This window comes from Leuresthes tenuis, unplaced genomic scaffold (genome assembly GCF_036924035.1).
Source record: "Leuresthes tenuis unplaced genomic scaffold, fLeuTen1.0.hap1 SCAF_4, whole genome shotgun sequence".
In the NCBI taxonomy this organism is placed as follows: domain Eukaryota; kingdom Metazoa; phylum Chordata; class Actinopteri; order Atheriniformes; family Atherinopsidae; genus Leuresthes; species Leuresthes tenuis.
Genome location: NW_027325358.1, coordinates 14,407,820 through 14,435,415, shown reverse-complemented (window position 1 = coordinate 14,435,415; position 27,596 = coordinate 14,407,820). Strand labels below are relative to the sequence as shown.

At 39.6% G+C, this 27,596-nt stretch overlaps 1 protein-coding gene across 1 annotated transcript in view; it reads right to left on the bottom strand.

Moving 5' to 3' along the window:
- Nucleotides 1-9,326: 9,326 nt before the first annotated feature.
- Nucleotides 9,327-27,596, bottom strand: part of LOC140305740 (protein ELFN1-like) — a 112,485-nt gene continuing 94,215 nt past the window's right edge. The window contains exons 3-6 of the mRNA XM_072384716.1: nt 19,002-19,711; nt 18,770-18,923; nt 17,195-17,361; nt 9,327-14,808 (exon numbers count right to left, since the gene is read on the bottom strand). Of these exons, the coding sequence (XP_072240817.1) occupies nt 12,690-14,808; nt 17,195-17,361; nt 18,770-18,923; nt 19,002-19,285 (2,724 nt within the window). The 5' untranslated portion in view covers nt 19,286-19,711 and the 3' untranslated portion in view covers nt 9,327-12,689. The remainder of the gene's footprint in view (nt 14,809-17,194; nt 17,362-18,769; nt 18,924-19,001; nt 19,712-27,596) is intronic.

Sequence of the window (27,596 nt, the reverse complement as noted above, 5' to 3'; positions counted from 1 at the left end):
AATAGAAAGTCAAACAAACACTGACTATAAAACCGGAGCGTTACAAAGCAATAGAAGTGCAAAAAAACAACACCAGAAACTTAACAAGATCAAGACAACCAATAACTACAGGTACAAAGAAAATTATCCAAAACACCGTCCATCCATTTTTCATTCCTGCCCATTCCTGTTCAAGTTCGCAGGAGTACTGGAGACTATTCCAGCTGCCACTGGGCGTGAGACCCTGAACAGGTCACTGGTCCATCACAGATGATAAACAACCATGTGCACTCACTCTCACGGTCAATTTAGAATCACCAATTAACCCAACATGAATACTTTTGCTCCCTGCAACCCTGAAGTGGATTAAGTGTGTATAGAAAATGGATGGATGCATAATTTTGAACTGTGGGAGGAAGCTGAAGTAACCAGAGAGAACCTCATGCAAAGAGAGAGCCAATACAGAAAGAGCTCAGCCACAGACATGAGGGTTAAGATATTAAACTGCTTAGTAGTTATTCAAATAAACAGTTGGACAGTATCTGCACATACCTGTACTGGTGTTTTGACAGCACATTTTTCTGCTCAAATGAGTTTAAATTAAAACTTGCAGACATTTTTATTCGAAATGTTTGTTTAAAGTCGTTCACATTTAAAATTAATGATATTTTCACCAACATCTTGGAGTTGACCTCTGGCAGACAAGCCACCCAAGACAAATGGTACAATAACAAGTTCAGAATTGATTCCAGATCATTAGAGCAAATTTGGAAAGGAGTTGTAATGAGGTAAACATCACACTGGACCTCTGATGAGGGACACCCACAGAGCAGCTTTAGTAACAAATTTCCCTTCTTTGATTAATACATTTTGAAGCTGTTGTAGGGCATGTAATTCCCAACAGCTGTTGCCTCTAATCCTCACTCCCTTACAGTAGATAGTGTATGGCTGTTCAGAGGGATAGTGCAAATGTGCAGACAGGCAGGTCTCCAGGCAGACTGCAGTGTGTGTTCCCGAGGAGGAGAGTGACAGTTTAGTTAATTAGAACATTTTTCATTTCCACTGCAGAGATATCCTGTTCTAGCCTCTTTCAATCTCGGAGCGTCCATGCCTGTGCAGGAATGAATGCTGGTGTGTATTAATATGTTGGCCTCGCTTTGATCACCTTGTGTGGTCACCTATTTTACTGTATCTATCCTCAAAGTTTCACCCATCTCCAGACATCTGCTATTATCTGCAAAAAAAACTGCTGCAGATGTTTTACCAGTCGGTGGTGGCCAACGTCCTCTTCTGCGCTGTGGTTTGCTGAGGAGGTAGCGGCAAGAAGAGGGACTGTGTCCGACTGGTGAAGAGAGCTGTCTCAGTGGTGGGCACAGAGCTGGACTCTCTGGTGACAGTGGCAGAGAGAAGGACTTTGGACAAACTGCTGTCCATACTGGACTATACCCACCACCCTCTGCACAAAACCTTCAGAGGACTGTGTTCAGTGGCAGACTGCTGTCTCAATCCTGCTCCACCAACAGACTCAAGAACTATTTTGTCCCTCTGGCCATCAGACTGTACAACAGCTCTAAGTGATGGTACTTCTGCTACTTTTACGGTCACTTTACATTTTTAAATAATTTTTGTATGTTGAATGTATGTAATGTTACTTTTTGCTACTGAATGCTTGAATTTCAATCATCCATATATCTATCTATCTATCTATCTATCTATCTATCTATCTATCTGTCTGTCTGTCTGTCTGTCTGTCTATCTATCTATCTATCTATCTATCTATCTATCTATCTATCTATCTATCTATCTATCTATCTATCTATCTATCTATCTATCTATCTATCTATCTATCTATCTATCTATCTATCTATCTATCTATCTATCTATCTATCTATCTATCTATCTATCTATCTATCTATCTATCTATCTGTTCAGCTGATGCTCTTTATTTGAAGCTATCTTTTTAATTTACACCTAAAATGTTCCTGTTGAGACTGGTTTTCCTGTATGGTTAAATGAAAAGCAAGTTAGATTATTTTTTTCCAGTCAAGGAAAAGGTAACCAGTGTAATCGCTGACCTAATAACTCATACGTCATGTTGTTCGCCTCTCAGCCTGCCTCGACCTTTCCACAGTGTTCTCTCACTTAGACTCTACATTATTAATGTTGCTCGGCCACTTTGTGTTGCTGTGTGTGCATATGTTGCAGAAAGAAACAGGGCCCTCCCTTTAGCAGCTTGATTTTAATATGTTCTAATGCAGTGGTGAGAATGTTTCTCATTATTACTCCTATCATCATGCTCTATCAAGCCTCTTCCCTCTACAGGCCGGCCCACATTAATTTGCAATCTCTGAGAAAGACAGCGGGTCTAATTTCCATTTTTTAAAAGAAGGTTATTTCACAATGACGACCCCCCCGGGGGCTCTGAGAGATATCAAAACTGTGAAAATGAGCAAAGAGTGTCTTTTTGTCCTCTTTTATCTTCGTTTTCTTAATTCTGTTTCCTTCTCCTTTCTGTGTTTTTTCTTCAGTCTGTCCTCATATATCCGCCACCCTCCATCCCTGCCGGAGGCATCACTCTAAATGCCATGTGGAGATTGAAGGAAGGGTTATTGTTTGTGCCTGGAGAGGCCTCTTTTTGTTACTTAGAAGCTTATACAACTATAGAGTGATGGGGTAGACAGACAACACACACACACACACACACAAACACACACACAAGCAAAGGCAGATATTTTGGTCACTACAGTGATGACTCTGACAAACTTGACAACTTCTTGTGTTCTAAGCACAGATGCTGGAGAAAGCTGGAGGCTCCTTTTCCATTCCACGTCAGACTGCTTTGATAAGACTACCTATAGAAAGGGCATCTCTCAACCAAAACCCTTCAGAACTAGAGTTAATGTAGGTTCCTTTCCACTGTAAGTGGCAGTTATACCAGTAGATGTTTGGCTGCCCTTTTCAACTGCTCCACCGGGTACAGAAGAAAAATGTTCCTTTTTTTTACCCCTTGTCCTGTCCAGCATTATGGCAGCAGAATTGTAATCTGAATACCTTTTATGCCAAACAGATTTGCAAACAGATTATTTATTTTTGTTACAATATTAAACATGTAATAGTGCTGAACCGGACCGGGGGACAAGGAAAGAGGAAGAGCAAAGAAGAAGAAACAGAACAAAAATAGAAAGAAAAACCAGACAACCAGCTGCTACTCCTGTAAAAAAAAAAAAACAGACGACAATGTTTCATTCCACAGGCTGGGAGTGCTCTTTAACAACCTTCCCCATGTCCATGACAGTGTTATGTACATTAACTGTAAATATCATGAGAAATTTTAAAAGTTCAACAGCATGATTACATGTAAACAAGTTTTTAATTTCACTACTTTAAGGTTTATATATTGATGAAAAAAATATATATCTCACCATTTCAGCATCTATGAATGTTTTCATTTGCTGAAAAACACTTGCAACCATTGAGAACTTCTGTCTGTCTGAGTTTGAGGGGGAGCGTCAGATCCGAGATACCTCAAAGGATGGAAAATGAGAAAGACGAAACAGATGATGTAACCATAGAGACATACCAAACTCACCTGCCTTGGGTTAAAATCACATGGGACAGATGGGAGCTTAATGAAAAGCCCCAGCAAAGACGTTCCATTCACACAGCCGTTGTAAGATAAATACAGATGAACCTTACTGATGTACCGATGTTGCAATTTTCAGGCAGTGATTTCAGGATATAATGGAATTATATTTCTGTGCACAAATTTTACTACTCTTGTGAATCTTAATAGGGATTCACCACCAGGCTAATTGTACTGTGAGTCTGCCTTTACCTAAATGTGTACCCAGCTGCGTTGTGAGATTAAAGCAAGCACTCAGAATCCCTGCAGTGAAATGACCAAACCAAACAAGTCAAAATTGTGTTTTAGATCAGTGAAAGAATGACGTTTCCTGTTACTGCTTGACAATGCTGTCCTATGAAACAGGCACTCTGGGGGAAGTACTTAATTGTGTCTTTCTGAGCAACAAAAAGTTAGATCTGTACCACTGTACTGTATTATAAACCTGCTGAATCTGGCCACTGACTTTTGTCCTGAATGGGAAAAGCTGCATTCATGTTTGAGTCAAATAAGTCTTATGACACCTGGGTACGCATGTACATGTTCCTTTTCCTGTACAAACCTACTATCAGTAATAATTATAGTTTAACCTTGAGCCTCAAATAGCATCCATCTCTATTCAAGCAGAGGAGAGTTTGAAACAGTGAAATATTTTACATAAAATAGACATTTTACCCCTTATACTCCTGGCTGGCCTTTCTGTCTTCATATATATTCATGATGTCAAATGTGCCTTTTTTAGGAGTCTCATCTGCATTTAAGAAAACCATACATGCATGTTATTTTGGTATTGTAAGCCTAACCTGACAAGTTTCTGACCAACAAGCTCTTTTTTAAATTTTTTTAAATGGGATATTTAATGAATATTTTTTGTATGTTTAAGCAAGAATGTTCTGCCATTCAGATAAAGGTCCCTTTTGTCAGGTATTGTGGGTGTACGTGGCGTGGTAGAAGTTTGAGGACCCGGATGCAGATATATTTTAAATAAAACTTTTATTTATTTAAACAAAAACAACACAAAGCGCGGCTGAGCCGGACTACGATAAATCTAAACTGTGGAGAAACAAACAAACAAAACTTTACTGTGGCTGTGAAAAACCATGCAGCAAAACCTCACAACACAAATGACGGTGGCATTAATAACGGTGAGGATTTCGCAGTGAACATGAGGGAACCTGGAAGCTAAATACTGAGGGGAGGTGATTGGTGATGGAGTGCAGCTGAGAACAAAACAGGTGACGTGGATGAACTTAATGACGGGGCAAGAGTGACTGGGGAAAAAAACAATGGTAAAACTAAGGACTTAATAGAAACCTAAAACATGAAAAACCTAAAGTCACAACAGAAAAATCAAGAACCAAAAACACAACAAAACCCACAGACGTGACACCTCTTATGTCCGTTTGTCACAGCTTCATTCAAATATACGCAGAACAGTGCAAAGTAAGCCACGGTATGCATGCAATCTATTTGAAAGCAGTTTAAAAAGTAGAACGGCTGCAATGTCAAGGGACTCTTATTACCCTCTTCCTCGCAATGCTTTTATTGCACTTACTGTGTTACAAGCGTGGTTGTTGTCTACTCTTGAAAAGCATTATCCTTCTGTTCACCCTTGTTCACTTCTCTACCGGCACCGCTTTGGTGTGTGTCTGACAGGAGAGGCTAATGCAGAACTTTAAGTAGAGTTAAATTTTAGTTCAGGTGCCGTACCTAATGTAGAAAAAACAGCAGGAGAGTTTGCTCTGCGCTGTTATTTTATTTGGTGATGCAATCTGTACGATGTCTCTGAAAAGGAAATTTTACACCAAATCAAGACCCACCGCAACTATGTATGCCTGCAATTCAAACTTTTGCCTTTTTAAAAGCGATACAGACGGAGTCTGTTTTGTTTATAATTAAACATATAAATGAGGAAGTGCACTTAAGCAGGAATTGCAGCTTCCTTTAGTCGGCAACTTGATGAATGATAGCTGGTGGAGTGACGCACCAATCAAACAAGGTAGAGACTGCTTGGGAGTAAAACATGGATGTAATCTAGGTATGACGTAATTGATCAAAATATTGCAAATTCTTGATAAGAAAAACTCAGAGATTATGAAGCAGAGTTGAGCTCTAAAAGCCACTTTCTTTCTTTTTAACTTTTGCTCTGCACACCTTTGCCGCCCACCTTTAAAGAAACCACACATTTCAACTCCACTCACACAGTATATTTTATCTTTTAATCACTGAATTTAAACACCGCACTTCGTTTAATATGATTTACGGAAAATGACATGGTGCTTCTATTTCTTGACGAGCAACAGTTCAGTGACCTCACAGCGTCTCTGCCGGCTGCTTCTCTGCATCACGCTGAAAACCAGCTGTTTCTTCTCTCTTTTGATCTTCATGCTAAACTAACCTAATGGCATTCCACCTCTAAATTCCTACTTAACTCAAAGAAAGTAAAGGTGAAAGTTTAAATCAGGTTTTTGATTGTGTCCTTTCACGACATCTTACCTGCCATATCAAACACCCACATTATCCACTCCAAATCCCACTCAGTAACAAAGCTTTTGTCCTCATAATGAAATGTTACCAAGTTTACCAGTGGTGTAACTTGAAGTGATGTTACTGACAGGCCTTTTCGGATGCAGCGGAAGGCAGACAAATGTCAGACTGAAAAGAACTCCTCTAAAACAGTACATTCATCTTGTTGTGTTAGCTCAGTAAAAACCTTAAAATTTAGCATTGACATACATCTCCACACCAATCGCTGTGTGTCAAAAACATCCATATGTATAAAACAACTAGCAACTGGATAAGCACCTGTGTTTTTATGAGATTCATTCAGATGCTTTCCTGTTTCATGACCATGAAGTCAGACTGCGTTATAACTTATATCATTTGTTGCATTGCTGAAAGCACCTGATTCATGTTGAGAAAGCCGCTGTTTAAAAAGCCCCTGAATGAAACTGGATGGTGTAACTATGCAGAAATGTCTGTGTTTGTGTGTGTGTGTGTGAGTGTGTGTGTGTGTGTGTGTGCAGGGGGGTAAGTTTTAGATTGCACTGATGTTTAAAATGCTGACAGTTTAACCTTCGAGCATGTCAAACCTTTTGTGGGGCACAAAATGCCCTGAAAATGCTAAATAAGTAGGTTATGTCAGCAAATTCTGTGCTGACAAATCCAGGTGAGTTATTGCTCAGAGAAGAGTCAAAATTGAATTTTACCAGGTTTATTCAAAAACTAAATTGTAGAAATATGTCTTGACATATACTGTGCAGTCACACTTTCAGAACACGCTTCATTAGATAGGCTCACTTGAGCCATTCAGCTACTCGTGTCAAATTAAAATTAGACAAAGTGTTGTCCCAAGGACACCCTCAGAAGTCTACACCATGGAGTTAGTGAGCATGATTTTGTTTTATTTTGTCTTTCAATAATGAATGTGTTTTGAATTGTCAGGATCCACGGTCATCCAAATGTTCCTAAAGCAAACTTTAGCTCGTTCATATGTTTCCTCATACTTTGCTTTATTTGAAACTTTTTTTCTCATGGATAATGCAGGTTATTTGATTGCATTCAACTACGGACAAAACGCTATTCACAAATTTGTCAGTCACAGATTGTTTATTGGAAATTTGTAGATGACCTAATTTTGCTGTGTGATGTTCTGAAAGCGCAATTTGTAGTAGATATAAGTTATATATATATATATAGTAAACACGTGAATAACTTAGTTGTAACTGTGGTTGTTTAGCCAGACAACTTGATATTTAAATGCTAGTCATTTCCCATCTCACATATCACTACTAAGTTCAACTCAAGCTGATATAATAAGTCTTTGAATTGTGTTCTCTGTTTGCTGGTTTGCCCTCCATTTTGATCCAGACGTGAATGCAGCAGGATTAATGGTCACTTTGAATAGACATTTGTGGTCCCAAGAGGACATAATCTGATCATTCCCAGGCTGCAGTTTCAATTTCATTCAAATGAGTAAACATTAGCCTACAAACACTCTTCAGTAAGGTGGAGAGCATTGTAAAAGTATCCATTGTGTTAGCATGATCAGTGTGAGCATATTAGCATTAGCTCCTCAAAGAGCTTTTAGTGAAGCCATTGATCCTTGTTATTTTTTTCCAAACAATTAGCCTATATGAGAGAATTCAGCACTGCAGACATAACACAATTCACTTTCATTGTGTAGAGGTGAAGGCAGAAAACAATGAGTTGAACTGTGTTTGAATTGTGAACCTTTAGGGAGTTTGACGCTGACAAGAAATACTGGTCTACTACACAAGAAACTAAGTACCCAGATGGTACAGTAAATTACATTTAAAAAGTTTTCATTAAAACACTGTATGGTACAATTGTTTGAAAATAAGCCAGGCTAAACGAGAAGGTTGCTTAGTTTGTCCTCCTTTACTGGGATCTCACACAATTCTTGTACATTGAAATGACTTAAATTATTCTAAAATAAATGATTGAATAATTATAACCAATGACATAATGTATATAAGATGGGCCATTTCATCTGATCAATTTCCTTCTGGAACTTTAGGAGAAGTTTTCTTTTGTGGGTTTTATTTTACTTTAACAGGACTGTAAACACGTAAATTTGAATCACTTGTAACAGAACATATTTCAGATGTAGTGTTGCTGCTTTTAAGGATCTAATTGCACCACAGACTACTCCATGTGCTTTCAAAGAAGCAAAGAGGAATATTTTCATTCAGTCAGTGATCTGTTCCTCTTGCTACTGGTCATACATGATTATACTGTATATAAAAGGATTATGTGATCTGCAGGATTATTGTCTCTCTCAGATAGTGCTTGATAGAGACACACGGTTAAGGTTTATTCATTTTGTTGTGTTATAGTTTAATCTTTGTCTGTTTTAATTTGTTGTCTTTACCGAGGAATACACCAGGCATTTAAATGTTTGATCTCAACAAGTTGTCAGTGAACCCCGGGCAAATGTTGTTCATCATTTCCAGTCAAAGCTTAACTTGCTGTGTTCGAGATAAGACAAAACTCAGTCATGGGGCTGCACAGTGGTGTGATGGTTAGCACTCACTGTAAGGAGGATCCTGGTTCCCTGTGATGGACTGTTGGGTGTACCCAACCTTTCACAAGATGCAGTTGGGAGGCCCCCTGTGACCGTTAATAGAATTGAATGGAAAATGGATGGATAACTCGGTCAATATTCATGGTGTGCAAAGGTAAATGATATTAACGGTAAACCCAGAAAGCTAAAATAATTGTAATCGTGGACGTAGACTTGAATCGAATCCCATTCTGGACAGATAAAACTCAAAGCTCTCTGAGTGAAGAATGCCAGTTGAAGTTGCATGAGAAACCTCACCTGGCATCCATTAAGTCTGTGATTAAAACTCCCTCTAGATCCAGGTATTTTTCCGTTCTCCAGGAAAGTGTTGCTCCTGAGGCAGTGTCCTCATTGCACTATTATCCAAATAGAGAATACTTTTAGGGGTAATTCACATAGCTTATTTTTTAGGAAATAGATGTCTGTTGAATTCTTCAACACTGAGCACCACAGACAACATTTGGTTTCCCTGTGTTGTATTGAAATGGAAGTAGAAATCTTACAACCTTGACAAATGATCAACCCTGTAAACATTTACTCAAGAGTAATTCATCAAACATCTTTAAAGTGTGGAATAAAGTCCTGTATGTATTCAAAACTTCTGGCTTACATGTGATTCCTCCAGGACAGGAGACAGCGTAAGGAAGGCTATTTTATTGTGCTCATTTTAATTTTCCAACAAGAAAATAAAGAAAGCCTCCGAGAGATCCTATGGCAGAGCATTCGCTCTCTCTCAAGTTCTCTCTTGCGTTCCCGCTCCTGAGACATTCACTTCAAGAATTTGACACAAGCTTCCACTGAGGATCTCCTTGCCGTGTGCTCCATTGCCATGTCTGTCTGTTCTCAGTAGGACCTCAGTTTATTTCCACTTTCTAGGCATTGTTGTCTCAAAAAACACAGTTTTTCTTCATCACGGTTCAAAGAAAAGCAGCGCTGATTGTGGTCACCGTTGACGGGTCGCCTCGATCACCTTCATGATGGCGTCCTACTCTAGACGAGCTTCGCTGCTCTCCGACACATGACAAATTCAGGCTATTACTGTTAATAAACAGAATGAATAAACAAAAACAATGTTCAATACATCGCTACATTTATATAACTATTACTCAAAGAATGCTCAAGTGAGTCTTAAGAATCAAGCAATTATAAAATTGCAATCAGGAAAGTATAAGTTATGAAATCAGTTGTGTTTTTTTTTCCTTTCCAATTTTCAAAGCAACAGTAAAGTTAAAAAGATTAAAGAAAATCAAGTGTTTTAAGGCTGTCGTTTAGTTAAAGCCACAATCTGAGGCATATGAGTCAGAACCAATCACAACTCAAAAGTTTTCTTTCAGATCAGAGGTGGACTGTTTGCTGCAGAAGCAGAGGAACCATCTAATAGCTGCTGCAGTATCAGGAGAGGAAAAAACTGTCTTTTTAACAACACAAATTAATGTGGCTTTGTTGCGCTATAAACAGTTGTGGAGAATTTACTAACCCATGATTATGGCTTTAACCAGGATTAATGACTTGAGCATTCCGAACTCATCACAGCAGAGAAAATCATTATTTTTTACAGTGTGTCCATTCACCAGTAAACTCTTGTTTACCAGCTCTGTTGTTTCTGTTGTATTGTTGAAGGTTGGAGTCGATTCTGTTTCAAATCAGAAAGCAACGTGGGTGCGATCTACTCAGTATGTGTATTTGTTATCAAAAAATCATAGTCAGTAATGTGGATACTACACACTTGTTAAATACAAAATATGCTGAGTTGAAATTGTCTTGACTCCATACCTCGGTTACTGTCTTCCTATATAAGTTATAGCACAGTTCACTGCAGAATATTCTACTGTAAATAAGCACATGATCTTGTCTTTTTTGCCTGCAATATTTAAATCCTGCAGATATTTCAGATATAGTACACATAGTGTCTGCTCACCACACAAGTGATACTACAGTAATCACATTTTACCATAACACTTCTCATATAAGACACCATTGCTAGTACTTGAACAAACATCTGCAGTGACAGGTTTGTCTTTTGACAAACTGGTCTCCAATGAGCCTCAGTTTGGTCACAATTGATTTTGTAGAGGGCCAATAATTCCGTATTTATCTACAGTTCTGAGCCACAAGTGGCAACCTGAAGGATGTTTTCTGCCAAGGGACAGAAAACTGTTTGAGTTCAGCTCGTACATCAGAATCCACCTGCTAAACAGAATTAACTCCTCATAGAATACATTCATCTGTTTGTGATTGTATGAGAATGAGTAAGCTTGAATGTGTATGTGAGAGTGTTAGTGTGTGTGTGTACACGTGTGCTAGTGTAGTAACTGTCAAAGTGATAGTGGGTCAATAGCTAGATCCTGGTCGGGGGCTTTAAGGGTCAATTTACTACCACAGTACTTTGGTCATAGAAATGATTGAAGGATAGAGGGGAAGCTGGAAGCCAATGATGGAGGATCGTTTGTGCAAATTGTTTGGTTTTGGCAAACTGATGTGTACTGATGTGAAGGAAAAGAGGTCTGTAAATATTAGTATTTAAAAGTATTTCAAATACTTGTCATTTATCAAGCTGGCACAATGGCACCACAGTGGAACCAGAGAAATCCCAAAAAAGATAAAAATTTGGGAAGGAAATGAAATGTTTAAAAAAAACACACACACACAGTGTTTCGGGAAAATAACTAAGAGTTTCAGGTCTTTTCCTAAGAGTCGTTTTTTGATTTTGAACAGTGCAGTTATGCTTCCCCTGTGGGAATTGAAGACATTCATTTGAAGATTGGATTTTTTTTTAGTTCAATTTCAAAATCAAAAACGTACCAGTGTAAGTGAGCAGGTAGGTAACTAACTTGGGACTCTGGTTTCTGAAAAGTCTGAAAGAGCTCAAAACCATGTTGTACAAAGAAAACAGTCACCTCTGTTGCAAATATAGAACTTCTCTGTCATCTGTACAGCGTTCACTTTTTAGAGAGATGAGGAGCAGGTGTAGTAGGGGTTCACCAAGAGAAAAGGCCGGCTTGTTTTTTTGGCTCAGCAGACAGAGCACATTCCTCTTGATAGAAAAGGAGGACTCAAATGTCTCTTCCATTGTACTATTTGTTTCTGTTGTTGTTCTCAGCTGAGAGGTTCAAAACAGTCAAAAAACACAGTCACACAACGGAGCCATGCCATATTCAAATAATAGAATATAAATGATGAGGATCATAGGAATAATAAGAATAATGAATAGTAATAACAACATATCGTACTTTTTTTTTCTCAATTCTGTATATAAAAACAGTGGTGAGGAGAAGTTGGTACACAGTAGGGCTTTACTATCCCCTTGGTTGATTTGGCACATTATACTCACTCTCTGGTGAGAGCTACCTACTCATTCTCAGCACAGTTAAATATTACTGTTGCCTGGCGACCCATCCAGAATTTAACATTTAGATGTTTTCAATCTCCCAAATCATGGAGAACTCTTAAAAAATGTCGGCCGTCGTGGCTGGATCGCAGGGCGCGATAAAACAACCAGCCCAGCAAAGCATTTCTTAATCCATCACCACCGTAATGATTTTTGATAGAGGTTAGTGTCAGGGTAGATCAAAAACATTGCTGAGATGTTCGGGATGGGTCTCCTAACAACACTTAAGGATTCTATTTGTTATGTTGATTCTATTTTTCTTCATTCAAAACTTAGTACAAATAGCTACATAAGTCTGAGCTATAATTTCCATTACATTACAAAAACTAACTCGGTCTCTATAAGTTAAGAATTTCGGAGTTCAAGATAATATATTAGTTTGGTCCTCATCCATGTTCTGGGAGGAAAAGGCTTAGTTTGTGTCAAGTATGGGCCTGTTTGTGTGTGTTTGTATAAATATGTATGTGCACTTTGAATCTGTAAATCTTGTAAGCTGTGTGTGTTTGTGTGTATTTACATGTCTGTAATGAAAAAGTCTATGTAATTGTATCAATATGTTATGGATTCAGTGTTGTTTTCCATGTTCTAGATGTGAGCGGTCTCCACATGTGGGATCAGGCTTTCTGCTGGGCAGACACTCCCTTCCAGTAGTCCAGTATGTCATGAAGATCTTCATCCTTGGCAAACTGAACCTTTCGCCTCAGCGCGTGTCCTGCAGCCACATAGCCTTCATCCTCCATGGAGGCCTGCCGGTGCCTCTTACGGTGCAGTTTGAATCTCTCCCAGAGCCCCAGGGTTGGGGTGCATAGGAGCCCCTCCTCCTCCTCGTCTTCCTCAGGACTGGAGCAGTAGCTAAGGTTGTGGTACTGGGGCGAGAGTGGGTAATGTGGTGAAAGCTGGGAGTAGGCTAACTCACGCTGCTTAGCCTGCCTGCTGAGAGTGAGGGGGTCTAACACAGAGGGTTTGCGGCCCCCTGGGTGGTGGTGGAGCTCCTGCAGGATCTGTGGGTGCTGCAGCTCCTGGAGATGCTGCTGTGAGCCAGGATAGGAGTGACGATGCTCGTTGTACTGACGGATTCTCTGGGCTTCGGCTCGTAAGATAACTGCTGCTGGGTTAACAGTACGGATGCCATCTCCTCCTCTTTCTCCTCTTTCTCCTCTTTCTCCTCTTTCTCCTCTTTCTCCTCTTTCTCCTCTTTCTCCAGGGGAAGTTCTCTCAATGTAACGGGACTCTGATGAGTGGTACCCTCCCTCTGAGCGGAATGAGCGAGGGCTTCGGGCGGAGCCAGGAGAAGAGGAGGTACTGGGCCTTTTGGAGGTTGGAGGAGCTTCCATGCTATGGTGTCGCTGCAGTGAATGATGGAATCCCCTCCCCCTCTCTTCTCTTCCTCCTCTCCCTCCTTTATACACTGGGGAAAGGAACTCGCCTCCTCTTTCACCTCTTTCTCCTTGATCAGATAGAAGCACCAGCTGTGGCTCTGCAGTCGAAACCGCTCCTCCTCCTGCAGATGAGGGGGATTTGATTCCTTGTTGAAAAGAGGTTGATTCAGATTTGAGAGCATCTATACAGTTGTTGATGATCTGGTTAACTTTGTCCACTTCTTTAGCGATTGTAGATATCTCTGCTACTGAGCCCTGGGGATTTGCTTGTGGTGACATCTCCCGGTCCCTCTCTCGTTCCCTCTCCCTTTCAATGCCCGAGCCTCTGACTTCCATGTAGTTAAGTTTAGCAGACTTGTGTCCTGGTGTTTCTATCACCTCCTGAAGCTTGTACGGATCTATCTCGCCACCCTGGGGCAGGTAGGGCATTCTGGACAGGCTGTCCCCAGCGGCAAGCTTGTGAGAAACAGATCCTCCACTCCCTCCTTCTATATCAGCTTCTCCACCATATTTGAGCTCGATTAGAGTCCTCTGGATCCTGTTCATCTTTCTCTCTTTCTCCTCCATGATCCTCTTCTTCCTCAGGCAGTGGACAACAAGGCCGAGGAAGAGCAGCATGCCAAACAGACAGCCTAAAATAGTCATAATGTAGTGGGTGGCAGACGATTGATTGGGAATCCTCTCAGTTCTGGCTCTGCGACCGGTGGAGATGGTTAGACAAGTGTGGTTGAACCGTAGGGAGTTCCGTATAGAAGCCACGCAGTAAGTGTAGTCAGTGTTAGGTTTTAAGTTTTTTAGCTCAATATCCTCTCTTTGTTTTATCAGGTTCTGGATGTCTGTGTAGAAGCTGTTGTTGTACAGCATCAGAATGTACATTTTCCTGTACGGATTTGGAATCTGAACCGTTATGACAGCACTTGAATGTTGCACCTGTTTTATTGTCATCGCTGGTTTGACATCAGAGAATATGGGACTCGAGCTTATTACTTCATCAGGTGGGGTACCAGAAGCACAATCATCCAGTCCGCAGGGAGAAGCGAAATCGGGCAACTGGGTAGTAGAGTCAATGACATAAAAGGGTGTCATGCTACTGCCATCGTCTGTGCACACAAGACTGAGCACGTGCAGAGCATTGCGCTGAGTAGGCATGCGGGGATTCTGGCTCAGCAAGTTGTAGCCTGAAAATCCTGCAGGGGAATCACACACCATCCTCTCACTGGTCCTGTTGGGGAAGGCTGAGAGCCAGCGCAGGAAACCCAGGAGCTCGCAAGAGCAGTTGAAGGGGTTGGTATAAAGTTCACAGGTGGTCAGCTTGGAAAGTCCCGAGAACAAACTGCCATCCAACACCTGGATCCTAAAGGGACACAAAGAGGATGTTTTTTTAATGGAAATCTGGAATCTCTTCAGATATACTTACACGGTTGAACACAGTCAATTAAAAGTACCTGTTCCTTATACTGTTTGCATTCAGTTCATGGTAAAATAAAAACATCTCTCAAAATATCTTTCAGTGAGCCCAGAAGACATTTAAACTTCTTTGTTACTGGTATTGCTTTGCGTTTTGGTCAAAAGATCAATACTAATTATGCTACTATCACTGAGAACAAGGCCGTTCTTTCTGTTGGGAAAAAGGGAGAGTGCCCTGCTACAGCTTTTTAATGTTATCTACTGAGGATACTATCAATGAAAAAAGAAGTATCTCTGCTTCTTTGGCAGAGGATTTTACCACACAGGTCTGCCCAACATCAGTAAAAAGATGTGACCATTTTAGTACCATTTTAGAGATGAAGCTAAGCCTGATATTTGCCATGATGCTTTGCTCCATTTACAAAATATGACAAATGTCCAGTTTAACGGCAGTGTAAATGTACCAGATTCTTTCCCTTTGTTCAGATACCGTCGTACAACAATGAATTACAAGATTCCGACTCTGGAGGATTGTGAGCTTCTAACTTTCACTGTGGGAGATCATCACACATCTAACTTTAGCTGAATTCACGGCACAGAAGTTGCCTTTAAGTTACAGCAACTGTGATTTTGTCGGATGATGCTGCAGTTCTAAAATCAGAATTTTATGAGAGCAGAACAACAGCCTGGAATGGCTTTAAATGGCTACAACTTGACAAACAGTCTTAATGGTCTGTTTTCTGCCCTAATTACTGACAGGTTTGGCTGACTGACAAAGGAAACAGAAAAATATGTGAATGAGAGCTGCTTTCTTGGGAATTCAGCTGTATATTTTTTTTTACATTTTTAATTATTTTTCCATTTTTTCCCCATTTTTACAAAAAGATGGAACTGTGGAGCATGTACAGAGCACCTTGGCTCATTGATGCCACTTGAGCATATACATGCAGGAGTGTTTCAGTCCTCAACTGTATTGAGAAGCTCAATTTTGTATGATTTTGGGTGGACAAACGTGTATTTTAAAAGTCTGGTATTGGTCTGACTGGTATGATAATTTGCCAACATGCTTAACATAGAAAACCAAGTAGCTGCCTTCTTTTTCTGACATTTTTGCAAGAATTGAGAAATATTTATGTATCCATATATGAAGAAGACATTATCATTCCCAACTCGCTGCAGTTTTTAATGCATGGTTAACTGCTCAGTAGCTATATAATGCCAGGTAGCTCTCTATCCCAGTCAGTGACACACTGGCTGCTACAGTAAATGGCAACAGGAAAACATTCTATAGGCTGCCCTCTGAACAATTAATGTGGACTGATGAGTGAGGTTGGAGGGAAACAGACACCTGACTCCTAACCACGAGACTCTTGTTCGAGTCCAACCATGACACTGCGGTATTTCAATTTCTTTTTCTCCTTCTTTTTTCTTTATTTTCAGTTCTGGTCTTTATTTTGACTTACTTTATTCTTCTGCTACTATGTTAGCAAATCAAAAGTATTTGGTTAAGGTTAGGTATGAACAGTGTCTGATTATGGTTTGGAAAACATCATGTTTCGCTGATGAATACACAATAATATGCATTTTATCACAAAAAGCTTTGCTGACAGTTTTCACATTGCCATGTCCCCAGGTATGTTACCAGATTGGAAAACCCCACACATCCAAAGGGGATGCTTTGAGGGTACCCTCTGCATTCCAGTCCAATGCAGCTGCCTCCTGATCAAACGTCTGCATGTGATGAATTGTGACTGAGAAGATGTCGATGTCTGAGAAATCCTAACTGTGTAACTACTATCCAATTCATTCATTTGTAGTTTGACTGAGACCAGCCAGACTGAGCCTTGATTTTCTTTTGTAAGGTAAGTGGAACTATGTGCCGTGTCTCTTGTGAACCTATTCTTGTGATAATAAAACTTGCAGACACAAACCCCTTTGTCGTTGTTTGCCACTTCCTCTCCAGTACAAGCACACCTCTAAGAGAAATCTGTCCATAGTACTTAGAGGGAAATGGCATGAGCAGATGAGTGTTTTTACCCCACCCCCCAACATTTTAAGTGAAGCAATAAGTGCAAAGTTTGCATGCTACTTAGAACCAAAATGGCAACATTAATGGAAAGTATAGAATACTGATATAAATGTTGTATGATTGCAATGAATTGAACTCCAATTGGCTTGAATTGGACTGTATTATTTAAGTGCCTTGAGTTGACATTTGTTGTAATTTGACGCTATATAAATAAAACTGAATTGAGTTGATGGACAGTTGAGTTGTCAGTTATGTAATCGGCTTTTCAGCTCTAGGACAGCAAGTTTTCACTCATGCTCTTCACCTGTTCATGGAGAGGTCTATATTCTCTATGTTGGGACATTCCCAGAAGGTGCTGGGTGTAACAGTCTCTATCAGGTTGGCTTGGAGGTAGAGATACTGCAGCTTGCTCAGGCCTCGCAGCATCCCCTCTGTCAGGTTCCTCAACTTGTTAAAGCCCATCTGGAGAACCTGTGAGACAAAGACAAGTGGGATTATCCTAATCTTTGAAGAGCGAGCCTGTGCCAGGCAATGCTCACTACAAGCTGGAAACATACAGAACAAATAGATGATGGTTCAGTACAGCTCGTGTTTCACATGGTGATCTAAGCCTCTATGTTGTGCTGAATTTACTCAGATCTCTCTTGTTCACATTTACCTCCTGGCACAGCTACAGCAGCTGGGGTAGATGTGAAAGCATCACAGTACATCGTGGCTAAGTTGTCTGAGTATTTCTGGAAGCCATCAATGAGTGGATGTTGTCTTTCTTGTGTCTGTTTTTGCAAATTTATGCTGGGAAAATCTCGACCCTTTGAGTGAGTAAAGAGGATAATAATGATAATAATAAGAGCAGAATGCAATTGTTGTTTAAAGCATCTGAATTAATGAGATGCAGTATCAGAGCTCTGGTCATTTTTTTAAAAAGGGATAAAGTTATGTGCCTGTGCCTTCCTTGTTGTATTTTTTTTCAGTCTGAATGAGTTTCATTACATGTGCAGGATGCGACTCAGTATTACCTTTCTCAGTAGACCTTTCTATGCAGAATTTTCCAGTTTTTCAAACTATTCGTCCTGAAAATGCAGTTCCTATTATCTTCTATACCTAGTCATGTTACTGACTTCCTGGTCTTTTGTTGGCCTTGTTGCATTTTTTTTTTCAGTTGTAAAATTTAAGTATAATATATTGATAAGTTGTCACTGTACAATTTTCAGTAAAATAAAGTAGCTAATAAAATATTAGCAAATAATTGCAGTCACAACATTTCAAAAGACAGGAATGTACACTCAAGTTTGTGTGTGAAATGTTATCAGCAACATGCAATGAAAAATACAGTAGTATACTATTTTAGGGTGTCATTAAGAAACCAGCGCTAAATGTTTTAATTGAATCAATTTAGCTTAACTGAAACAGTCTAGTATTGATGATTCAATAACACAATTTAAATCAGTCAAAAAAACTGATAAGTATTAACGGCTGGTATCAAAATATCATTGTGGCTTGATGCAGAGTTTTAAGTAAAGACAGAATGTAATTACAAAACTTATCTACTGTTGGATAAAGACATAAACAACAGCTTTATTTTGCACCTGGTTAAAACTGAGCAAAACTATTAGTATAATACACGCTAAGTGTTTACATTTTAATTTTAATTAATCATCTACACTGTTGCATTACCCAGTATTTTTCTTTCTTTTTTTTTTACCAAATGCAACAATTAGACAAATTGGTACACTTAGTCAAATTGAGCATTTTGTCTAATTGGTACAGTTTTAGACAAAAGCACATGACACTGTTTTTCTTTCTTTTGTTCTTCCATATTAATGTGTGTTCATGGATGTGTATACACAAATATATGAATTCATATTGTGTCACTGCTCACCTGCAGATTGAATTGTGCTGAGAATGCTCCATCCTCCACATAGCTGATATCATTCTTGGTGAGATTCAGATAGGTGAGGTTGCCAAAGCGACTTAGTGAAGAATAATGGACTGACCGTATCTTGTTCTCATTTAGCCTCAGATCAACAATAGTGCTGTGGAGAGATATGAGAGGTCTGTAGATGTTTGTCAAAAGTGTTAAATACTCTGATAGTAGCTCTTATTGTTCTTACCTGTTAATGTGGGAGGGGATAGCCTCATATGGAGGCTGGTTCATACTGCAGATAGCCAGCCACACAAAGCCTTTCTCCCCTTCGATAAGCCAGCAGTCAGCTGTTACCATTGGCAACCGCAATGCTGACAGCAGGGCAAGCCAACAGAGGAAAGAACTGGCTGTGGATAAGATCCCTGATGAAGAACCTCCGGCCGCGTTATGTCTCAGCTGTCCTGTACTCTGGGCCATTTGGGATGTCATTGTCACTGAGAAAGCAGACCAGAAATGCTTGCCATCTAACATTCATTCATGTAGACTAGAGCCATTGGAAAGGGAGCGAGGGCTTGTTTTATATTGTAATACTTTGGGGTACAGTTGCTCGTTTTACTTATATTTAAGCGGTACAGTAACAGGCACGGTATGGTTACTGTCTCTGTTTCTAAATATGTGTTGTGTTAAACCAAGGAAATAAGAGTGTTTTTGAATAGAAATGAGTGCAGGAATGGGTCACTTTACTGGCAGTATGTGTGTCAAGGTAAACAGTATAATTGTTTAATCATGGGTTTACATTTAATGTTTTATGTATAAATTGGCAATTGGAAGGTGCACTGGTGCCAGGTTGGCTGGTAGTCATGTCTTCTGTGGCCATCTGCATCTCTGATTTGACTGGCACCTCTTCTCATTCTTCCTCACTGCTTGCTGCTCTGTACTTGATGTGAGAACTCGCCCCTGGTGGGAAAGGACGAAAGAGATGGGAGGAGGGTGTTAGAAGGGGTTCGCTAATGAAACACACTGGTTTATTTGTGAGATGCAACATACCCAACCCTGTTAACAGCATGATGAGGAAGTTACTCCCTCTTGTGTAACCGTCTGATGTGACACACACACATCTCGCCATGCACACGCTTTTTTTTTTTAATATTCAGAGCCATTATTTGATAAGGTCAGTTAGTGCAAACACTGCTGTGAATATACAGCAAGCTCCTGCAGATCATAAAAGCTTGTTGTTGCTGTAAATTCAGACACACAGTTTCTGCTGCTCCATTAGCCTCAGGGCCTTGACAAGCCTTGGCTAAGAATGGCCAGAGCTCTGAGACTGTATCTAATTAATTCAGATGCTCTAAATAAAATTCTTCCTGGGAAAAAAAAAAGAAAAAATAGAAATAAGCAATCAAAACAGCTGATATATGATTGATCCGAAGAACCAGAAGGGTGGCGAGAAAATGAAGGGGGCTCAGATTTAGCCATGAAGAGTAAGAGGAGATACAAGTGGGTGAAGGAAAGCATTAAGGACAAGCTTGAGGGTGAGATGATGGGAACAAAGAGTGAGGAAGAGAGAGAGGAATGAGGCGGACGGCAGAGGAGGCAATTCTGTATGAAAAAAGGAGGCTGGGAAGAGAAAGACATGAATAAAGGCTGCCTGTTCTCATTGAAAAGGGCCATTCTCAGTTGTGAGAGCAATAAACAGGAAATTACATCATAGGCATGAAGGAGAAGGAGTGGGAAGTAGCAAAAGGTCCAGCCTCCCAGACAAGCATCTTTTGGCTGCTTCTCTCTTGTTATTGATTGCAAATGAATAGCCAGGCACCTCAGATCTGAGATGGAGGATAAATGAGATCAATAGTTTTTGAGAATGAGACAAAGCTCTTCTGAATTTTTCTTTTTTTGTCCTCTCAAAGAGCTGAGGCTCTAGTCTCAGTATCTCTGTTCTAGCTATCAATGACTTTTATGTGTTCTTGGGATTTACTCCTTACTTACAGTAAGCATTTGGGCACAAGGTTGTACAAGAGTCAACCACCAGTGCAAATATCAAAACTGTATGGAAAGAAGACGAGATCAAGTGCTTATCCTCTCACGGACCTGTATTTAACATAAACATCTTTATGAACTGTAAACAAACCACTAGTTGTCAAATATTGAGTTTACTGTGCATAAGAAATACGAAACGAAAAAAAACATTGTTCTATTTAATCCAACAATCCTCAAAAAGCAAATGTTTGGCATTTCAAAGAGTGAGATCATTGAAACTATAATCAACTGCCAATAAAGATAGAGTGAAATGTACGTCCTGTTATGCGTCAAAACAAAAATTAAAGTATAATCCAGTGTCAGTGTCAGTTTTTCTTAAGCCTGGAACAAAACCTGCATGTCCTAGTTTCATGTCTCTACATTAACATCACAAATCTAAACTAGCACGTGTGTGTGTGTGTGTGTACAGGAATATATGAGCATGGAAGATCTTTCCCTCCAAGTCAGCACAATCTATATTTGATGGTGAGACTTCCTCCAACAGAGCATCACACAAACAACAGGTAGGCTGACACAGAAATCATAGAAACTGCTGCCAGCTACTCACACAAACAGGCAGACTCCCACTGGCAAAGGAAGTGTCCATTTTGCTGACCTAGAGTTAAGCTATAGGAAACAAACTGTTGAGAACAAAGAACATGGGGTGTAGAGAGGATGCAGACCTGGCAGGGTGACCAGCCAGTTCAGTTAAGATGCAGAGACAGCTGATTCCTGCCTGGGCTCTTCTTGCACCATGGTAAGTGATGTCTGTTGACATGCCACATGAGGGAAGGTCGAGGAGGGGGGATGTATGTGGGTGTAAGTGGGTTGCACTTACAGTTACTGGCTTGCACTCATCCTCCTTATGTAGTAAATACACTTGTAGCTAACATGATACAGGCAGAAGGAACTCTAAAGAGGCTGTCAGCCTCTTTTCCATTTTGCATCATTCATCGCATTCCCCGCCTCGCTTACACTCACTATGTGTACTCACGCACGGCCTTTCCTCAGTGGTGGAGAACAGCCCTGTGGAATATTTCAGCACTCAGCATCATCCTTACTTTCCTGTCATGTCACACTCAAAGATTTATGGGGTACAAACCATCATATGGAAAAAGATTTGAGGTGGGTCAAACCCTGCTTTTCCAAAAGGAGGATCGTAATGATGTCATGCCTTCAGTAGTTATAGAATATATAGTCAGGTGATTCTTTCTGTGAAAAAAAACCTAGATAGCACTAAATCGGGTCTTGGAGACAGCACTATAATGCACAAAGACAGCAGCGTAATTTTTCTCCCACACTGTGCCAAAAAGCAGGATACTGAGCCTTGCTCCTGTAGAAAATCCCTATTTTGGTATGCAGACACACACACGCAGTGTTAACCAGCAAAGCTGGCAGTTAACAAGCCAAAAAGAGAAAAAAAAAGTTAATCGTTCTTTGATTTAATTACCCGAGAGAAGTTAAGTCAGATGTTGGAGACTCTCCATACAAACTCATTGATCATAATTTGTGAGGCAGTAGCTTGTTGGAGTATAAAAAGAATATAATATAAGAAATAAACGAAGCATTTGATAAAACTATTAAAAATATAACACAATAGAAAATGAAGCTTTCTGAAATGAAACAGCATCTTTATTGTATGCTGATAGTCCGTTCTCCCCCAGACCTTCCTTGCCACATAGGATTATCCAACAACAACAAAAATGATCCACAGTATTACTTGGAGAGTTCAGAGAAAGAGTCTTAAAAAGCATAACAAAGAGCTTAAATATCGCAACAGCGATCCTGAATCCTGTAAAGGAGGGTTAAACCTATTCTTTCTTCTCCTGCCAAACTGAATTTTTCGTTGTGTTAGTTTGATATTTGTGACATATCATAGACAATTGTTTGAAAGTTACCTTTTTTTCCTGATCCAGGAATGTTAATTATTCAAAATAATGTTTCTTTGAAAAAGATCTACAGACTACCTTAGAAAACATTAGAGTGTTACACTGTAGCAGAGGTTGTTCGCCTTTTAAAAGTCATATCCCAGAATAAACACAGAGCGGTGAATTGTTGAGAGGTCAGAGGAGAATTAGCAGATTGGTTGGAGCATACAGACAGACTCCAGTAACTGAAACATTAAGTAAAACTGTGGTGAGCTGTCTTCTTGAAATGCAGGAGCAGTGTTACCCAGCAGCGGAGGATGATGTCATTAACCACAGCTGAGGAGCACAGGACTGCTCTGCATTTTGACCGCATGCACCTTTTTTCTGCCCCTTTCTTTACAGAAACGATAAGAGAGGTGAGAAATTTCACCTCCACAAACAACCCTGGTAAGGATACATTTTGAGATTACCTGAAACCTTCAGGGTATGGGGCTTGCTGCTCGGAAGATTTCTGATTGGTAGAGCATTCCCAGCAGTTCATTTCCAACTCTCTGTTGCGGTCTTTTTGTGTTTAATCTAAATCAAGTCTCATAAAATCTGTTAACTTCAAGTTGTACCACAGGAATACTTGTTCCAGTTTGTAAACTGAACATCCAGACTCAGTCATTCATGTCTGCTTCAATTTACAGAGAAGATACAGGGTTACCACATGCTGGAATATTCAAGAGAGCTCGAGAATAAATGAAGAGTGGAAGAATTGATCATGACAAATAAAGTGGGAAATCAAAGCAATAAAATGTTAATCTCACATTGTTTCACTGCCATTGGCACATATAAAAGCATTCACAAGCCACAGAGACGTGTAATGCAGCAGATTTTGAGTTGAAAAAGCTGAAATGCACTTCTGGGTTTGACTGCTTTATAAGCTGTTGTGTGACCAACAGAACAACTGCAACACTCCAGTGAGTGTTCTGTAGATCTCAGTGGAAATGTAAAGTAATTTTTTCAGTAGCTTAAAAAATGCCCCAGGCTATTAAAATTCTACTATTGATCAAAATGTGCGGTAGGTTTTTGGCTGGTTGTTGATCGTTTGAAAAAGGAGAATTTTTCACCTTATAGGCATACTTGAATGAAAAATCTTATGACAGAGGAATGATAAGGGAAAAATACATGTTTTTCATTTGAAATGTACGGGGCTATTGAGCGCAGTTCAAACATGGTATAACTTTTATTTTAGCTCATTAATAAGTCATATTTGAATCACAAAAATCAGGACAGCCCTCAAGCCGCAACTATGGAAATCACCACCTGTATTCTTGAGTTTATCAGCCACACGTGTGGGAAATGTCACATTTCATGCCACATGTATGGGACACAAGATATTCTATTGGCCAAAAGAATTGGTCAAATTTTGACAGTAACTATTACTCTTCTCTGCAACATTTTAATTAATTGAACGCAATCTTTGTTTGCCTTGCTTTGCTGCATCCTATTTGAATATTGTTGCTTCCTTTTGTTTATTATCTGTTATTTGGTACTTTGTACTCTGTCATGACTTTAAGGAACATCACAATGAGCCGAGTGGACTTTGGTGGCTTCTGCAGATTGACCTTCCTGGTATTACAGTTTGGGATGGATGCATTCATGCCTTATTAACTTTAATACATATACTTTAATACTTTTACTCATCAGTCATAGGTGTATTATGTGAATTAAGTGCCTGGCACAGTCTTTTCAGTATCAGCCACTGCTCCTTCTTTCTGCCCCACTTCATTCTACACAGCGACAAACTCCCAACCAGCATGCTTGGATTAATTTTCACCCAATCTTTAGTTCACACAATAATTCAACTTTCTCTGCCATCTTTGAGATCTATTATCAAAAAATGTGATCTCATATCAAAAAATGAGATCACACAGGTGGCAGAGATTTCTCCTTCTGTCCATGGCTGTTTCTGATTACACAATCATTTGTGTTGGCATTGAGGTGGAATCACATGACTGCGGCTGTCAATTTCTGTTGATTTTAGATTTAATTTTTTTATGTTTGGCATGTTTTATAAAGAGGAAGTAAGCACACTGCTAGATATGATCTTAAAAATGATCTCATGTAATTTTTTTTTTTTAAATTCAACGGCAGATCTGAATCTACACCTTTTAAATGTTGTAGATCAGGAGATTCACATTATATGTGTGCAGCTGATATATCTGCAGAGCAATTGTGATGCAGAAATGTCAAGATGGAGCACCATTTCAAATATCCATTCCATGAATAGCTGAGATTGTCTTAGAGCAAATAGAGTCTCAGTGCCGAGTGTTATTATGTTTTTTCCAAATCGAGTGCAAGTTACAATTATGGCTAACCTCGGAGTTTATTTAAAACCTGTATGATACACCTAAATAGATTTTTTTCCTGTACTGTGACCAATGCAAACTGCAGGCATATACCAACACCCCAATGTCCCTTTTTCTCTTTCATTTGACTGATAAGCAGCACTTTGGAGATGGATTTCGCCCTGGGCAGGTTGTGACTGAGGTAGAAATATGAGCACATTAATAACAGGCACGTGGTCTTATATGCACTGTGAACTAGACACATAAAGACGTACAAAAAATGCTTCCTGCAGATCCCCATCTCAGTGTGTAGTGGTGCGTCACACATTCAAGCAAGTACTCCCATTGCTATTCTAAATCACTGAGGAAAGCAGCAGCACCCAAGCTGCTCGAGGCCATCAACAGAAAAATGATGATGGTGGTGCAGAGAACAAAGAAAAAAGATTCATAGCACACATGTACAATACCATGTATATCTGTTGGCGTGTAGTGTATATGCAAACTGTACATGCTTTTAAGAAAGGTCTTTTAAGAATACATTTGAGTTTGATGATTAAAAGTTTATTCTCTGATTTTGCTTGTTGTAACGTGACACCAGAATGCTGTGTCATTCTTTGAGAATCATCTGGCACATTAACATGCAGACAAGGCCTTCCTCATCTTGGTGGCTACAAGATACAACACACACACAGCGTGTGTGACATTTCTGGTAAGGACAACATCAAAACACTCTGTCTTTACATGGCAAATATTGTTTATTGCCATATAAAACTTTGGTATTAACATAGCCTTTAATACACACACTAAAATCCAATTGTCAAACATCTTCAAGTGCAACAGCACTGGGGTCAAAGCTCTGTTACCGCTCAAACAAACTTAACCTTTTTCAACTGCCTCTGCTTACACTGTATGACAATGTTGGTAACATAATTTAAAGTCTGCTGTGTAAAAATCTACAATTTAGCGCTCCCTGGAATAACTTTTTTAAGGTTTGACTTGTATTAGATAGATATCTAGACGGAAGGACGGACGGACGGACGGACAGACAGACAGACAGACAGACAGACAGACAGACAGACAGACAGACAGATAGATAGATAGATAGATAGATAGATAGATAGATATGACTTTCATTGCATGCAGGATGGCTTCCTAATGCTGATCAGCCGAGAGTCACAGTTCTGCTGGTCTAATTCCAAGATATCAATTCCAAGACCATAAAACTTTTACTATCTTTTAAATCTTTACAAAAGTAATACTCAGCAGAAAGCTATCCACCAAGTCTGACGCAGCTCTTGACGGACTGCAGTAGATGTTCTTCTACTGCAGTGTATACTATGAAGTAAACAATGTGCTTATTTGCAACATTAAAGCATGTAAACTCCTCCTTGCAGACCACCCAAAAATGCATGAAGCTGTAAATGAACACAATATGGACTCTCTCAGTAACTAAGCAACTACTTTGTAAAATAATTAGACTTCGCGTCAAAATGCCTTTTTACTACTGTCTCATGTTTTTATTTAATCATGGCCATGGTGATTCAGGCTGAGATTTAAGAGGTTTATCCATGATGACAATCTCACTGTGTGAGCGGTGGGCAATGCACAGGCTCAACACAAAGGTCAAGTCAGTGTGGAGTGGTAGCTGCATGACAAATGCTGGGCCTGGGCATGCCATCGCAGCGGTCAGGATAAGAGTACGAGTTGTGGTTGGTCAAAGGAGCTTAAGTTACCGTAAGAAGCACTGGTAAAATCAAAAGGGTTCACTACCAAACAACAAAAACATCAAAGTATTTGAACTACAATGCATTTTCCAAATAAAGTTGGGGCTGAACTATAAGCAAGATACTCCTAGTACTAGCATAAGAATATAGTTTAATTACTTGCAGTTTCTTCACACTGAATAACATAAACCCAAAGTAACACAGTGGGAATTCAAATAAAAATCTGCATAAGCTAGCAGCTACATTCCTAATGACATAGACAGTCAATGTTTGTCATGTTTTTATTTTTGGTTTAGTGGAACATGTGACAGGTGTTACGTTGCCGTGTTCATCCTTTCAATTCTCTCAATTCTTAACTGAACAGGACCGTTTTCATCTAATGAATGTGAAAGCGAGTACATCTATCATGTGTGGAGAATTCAGAGGAGCTCATAAGAAAAGGGAGAAATCAACATGAATTAGTACCATTTTAATCTTTGTGAACTGAATTTAATTAACTAATTAACTAATTCTAGTAATGTGTGGCATGTACAGCACTGAGTGTGATGTAGTGTAACTTGCACAAGCAAGTATCAAAGCAAACAAATGTGTATTTGGAGGTAGCTTTCACTTTGGACACAGTGGGTCCACTCCATCTGGTCCCATTTGTTTCTTTTTGATCCCTAGTTTTTTTAGTTGTCTTTTTTCTTTCTACTTTCATCATCATTCTTGTTTGGTCAGGCAACATGACTGATTAGGCTGAAGTTAGGTTTAGGCAACAAAACTACATAAATGACATTAAAAAAGCTCATGGTTTTGCATAAAATATAGTCTTTCAAAACATAGTTGAGCCTAAAAAAGTGTCCAAAAACATGTATGTTAGGTTTCTAAAATTGTCCTTAGGAGTGAGTGTGAGAGAGTA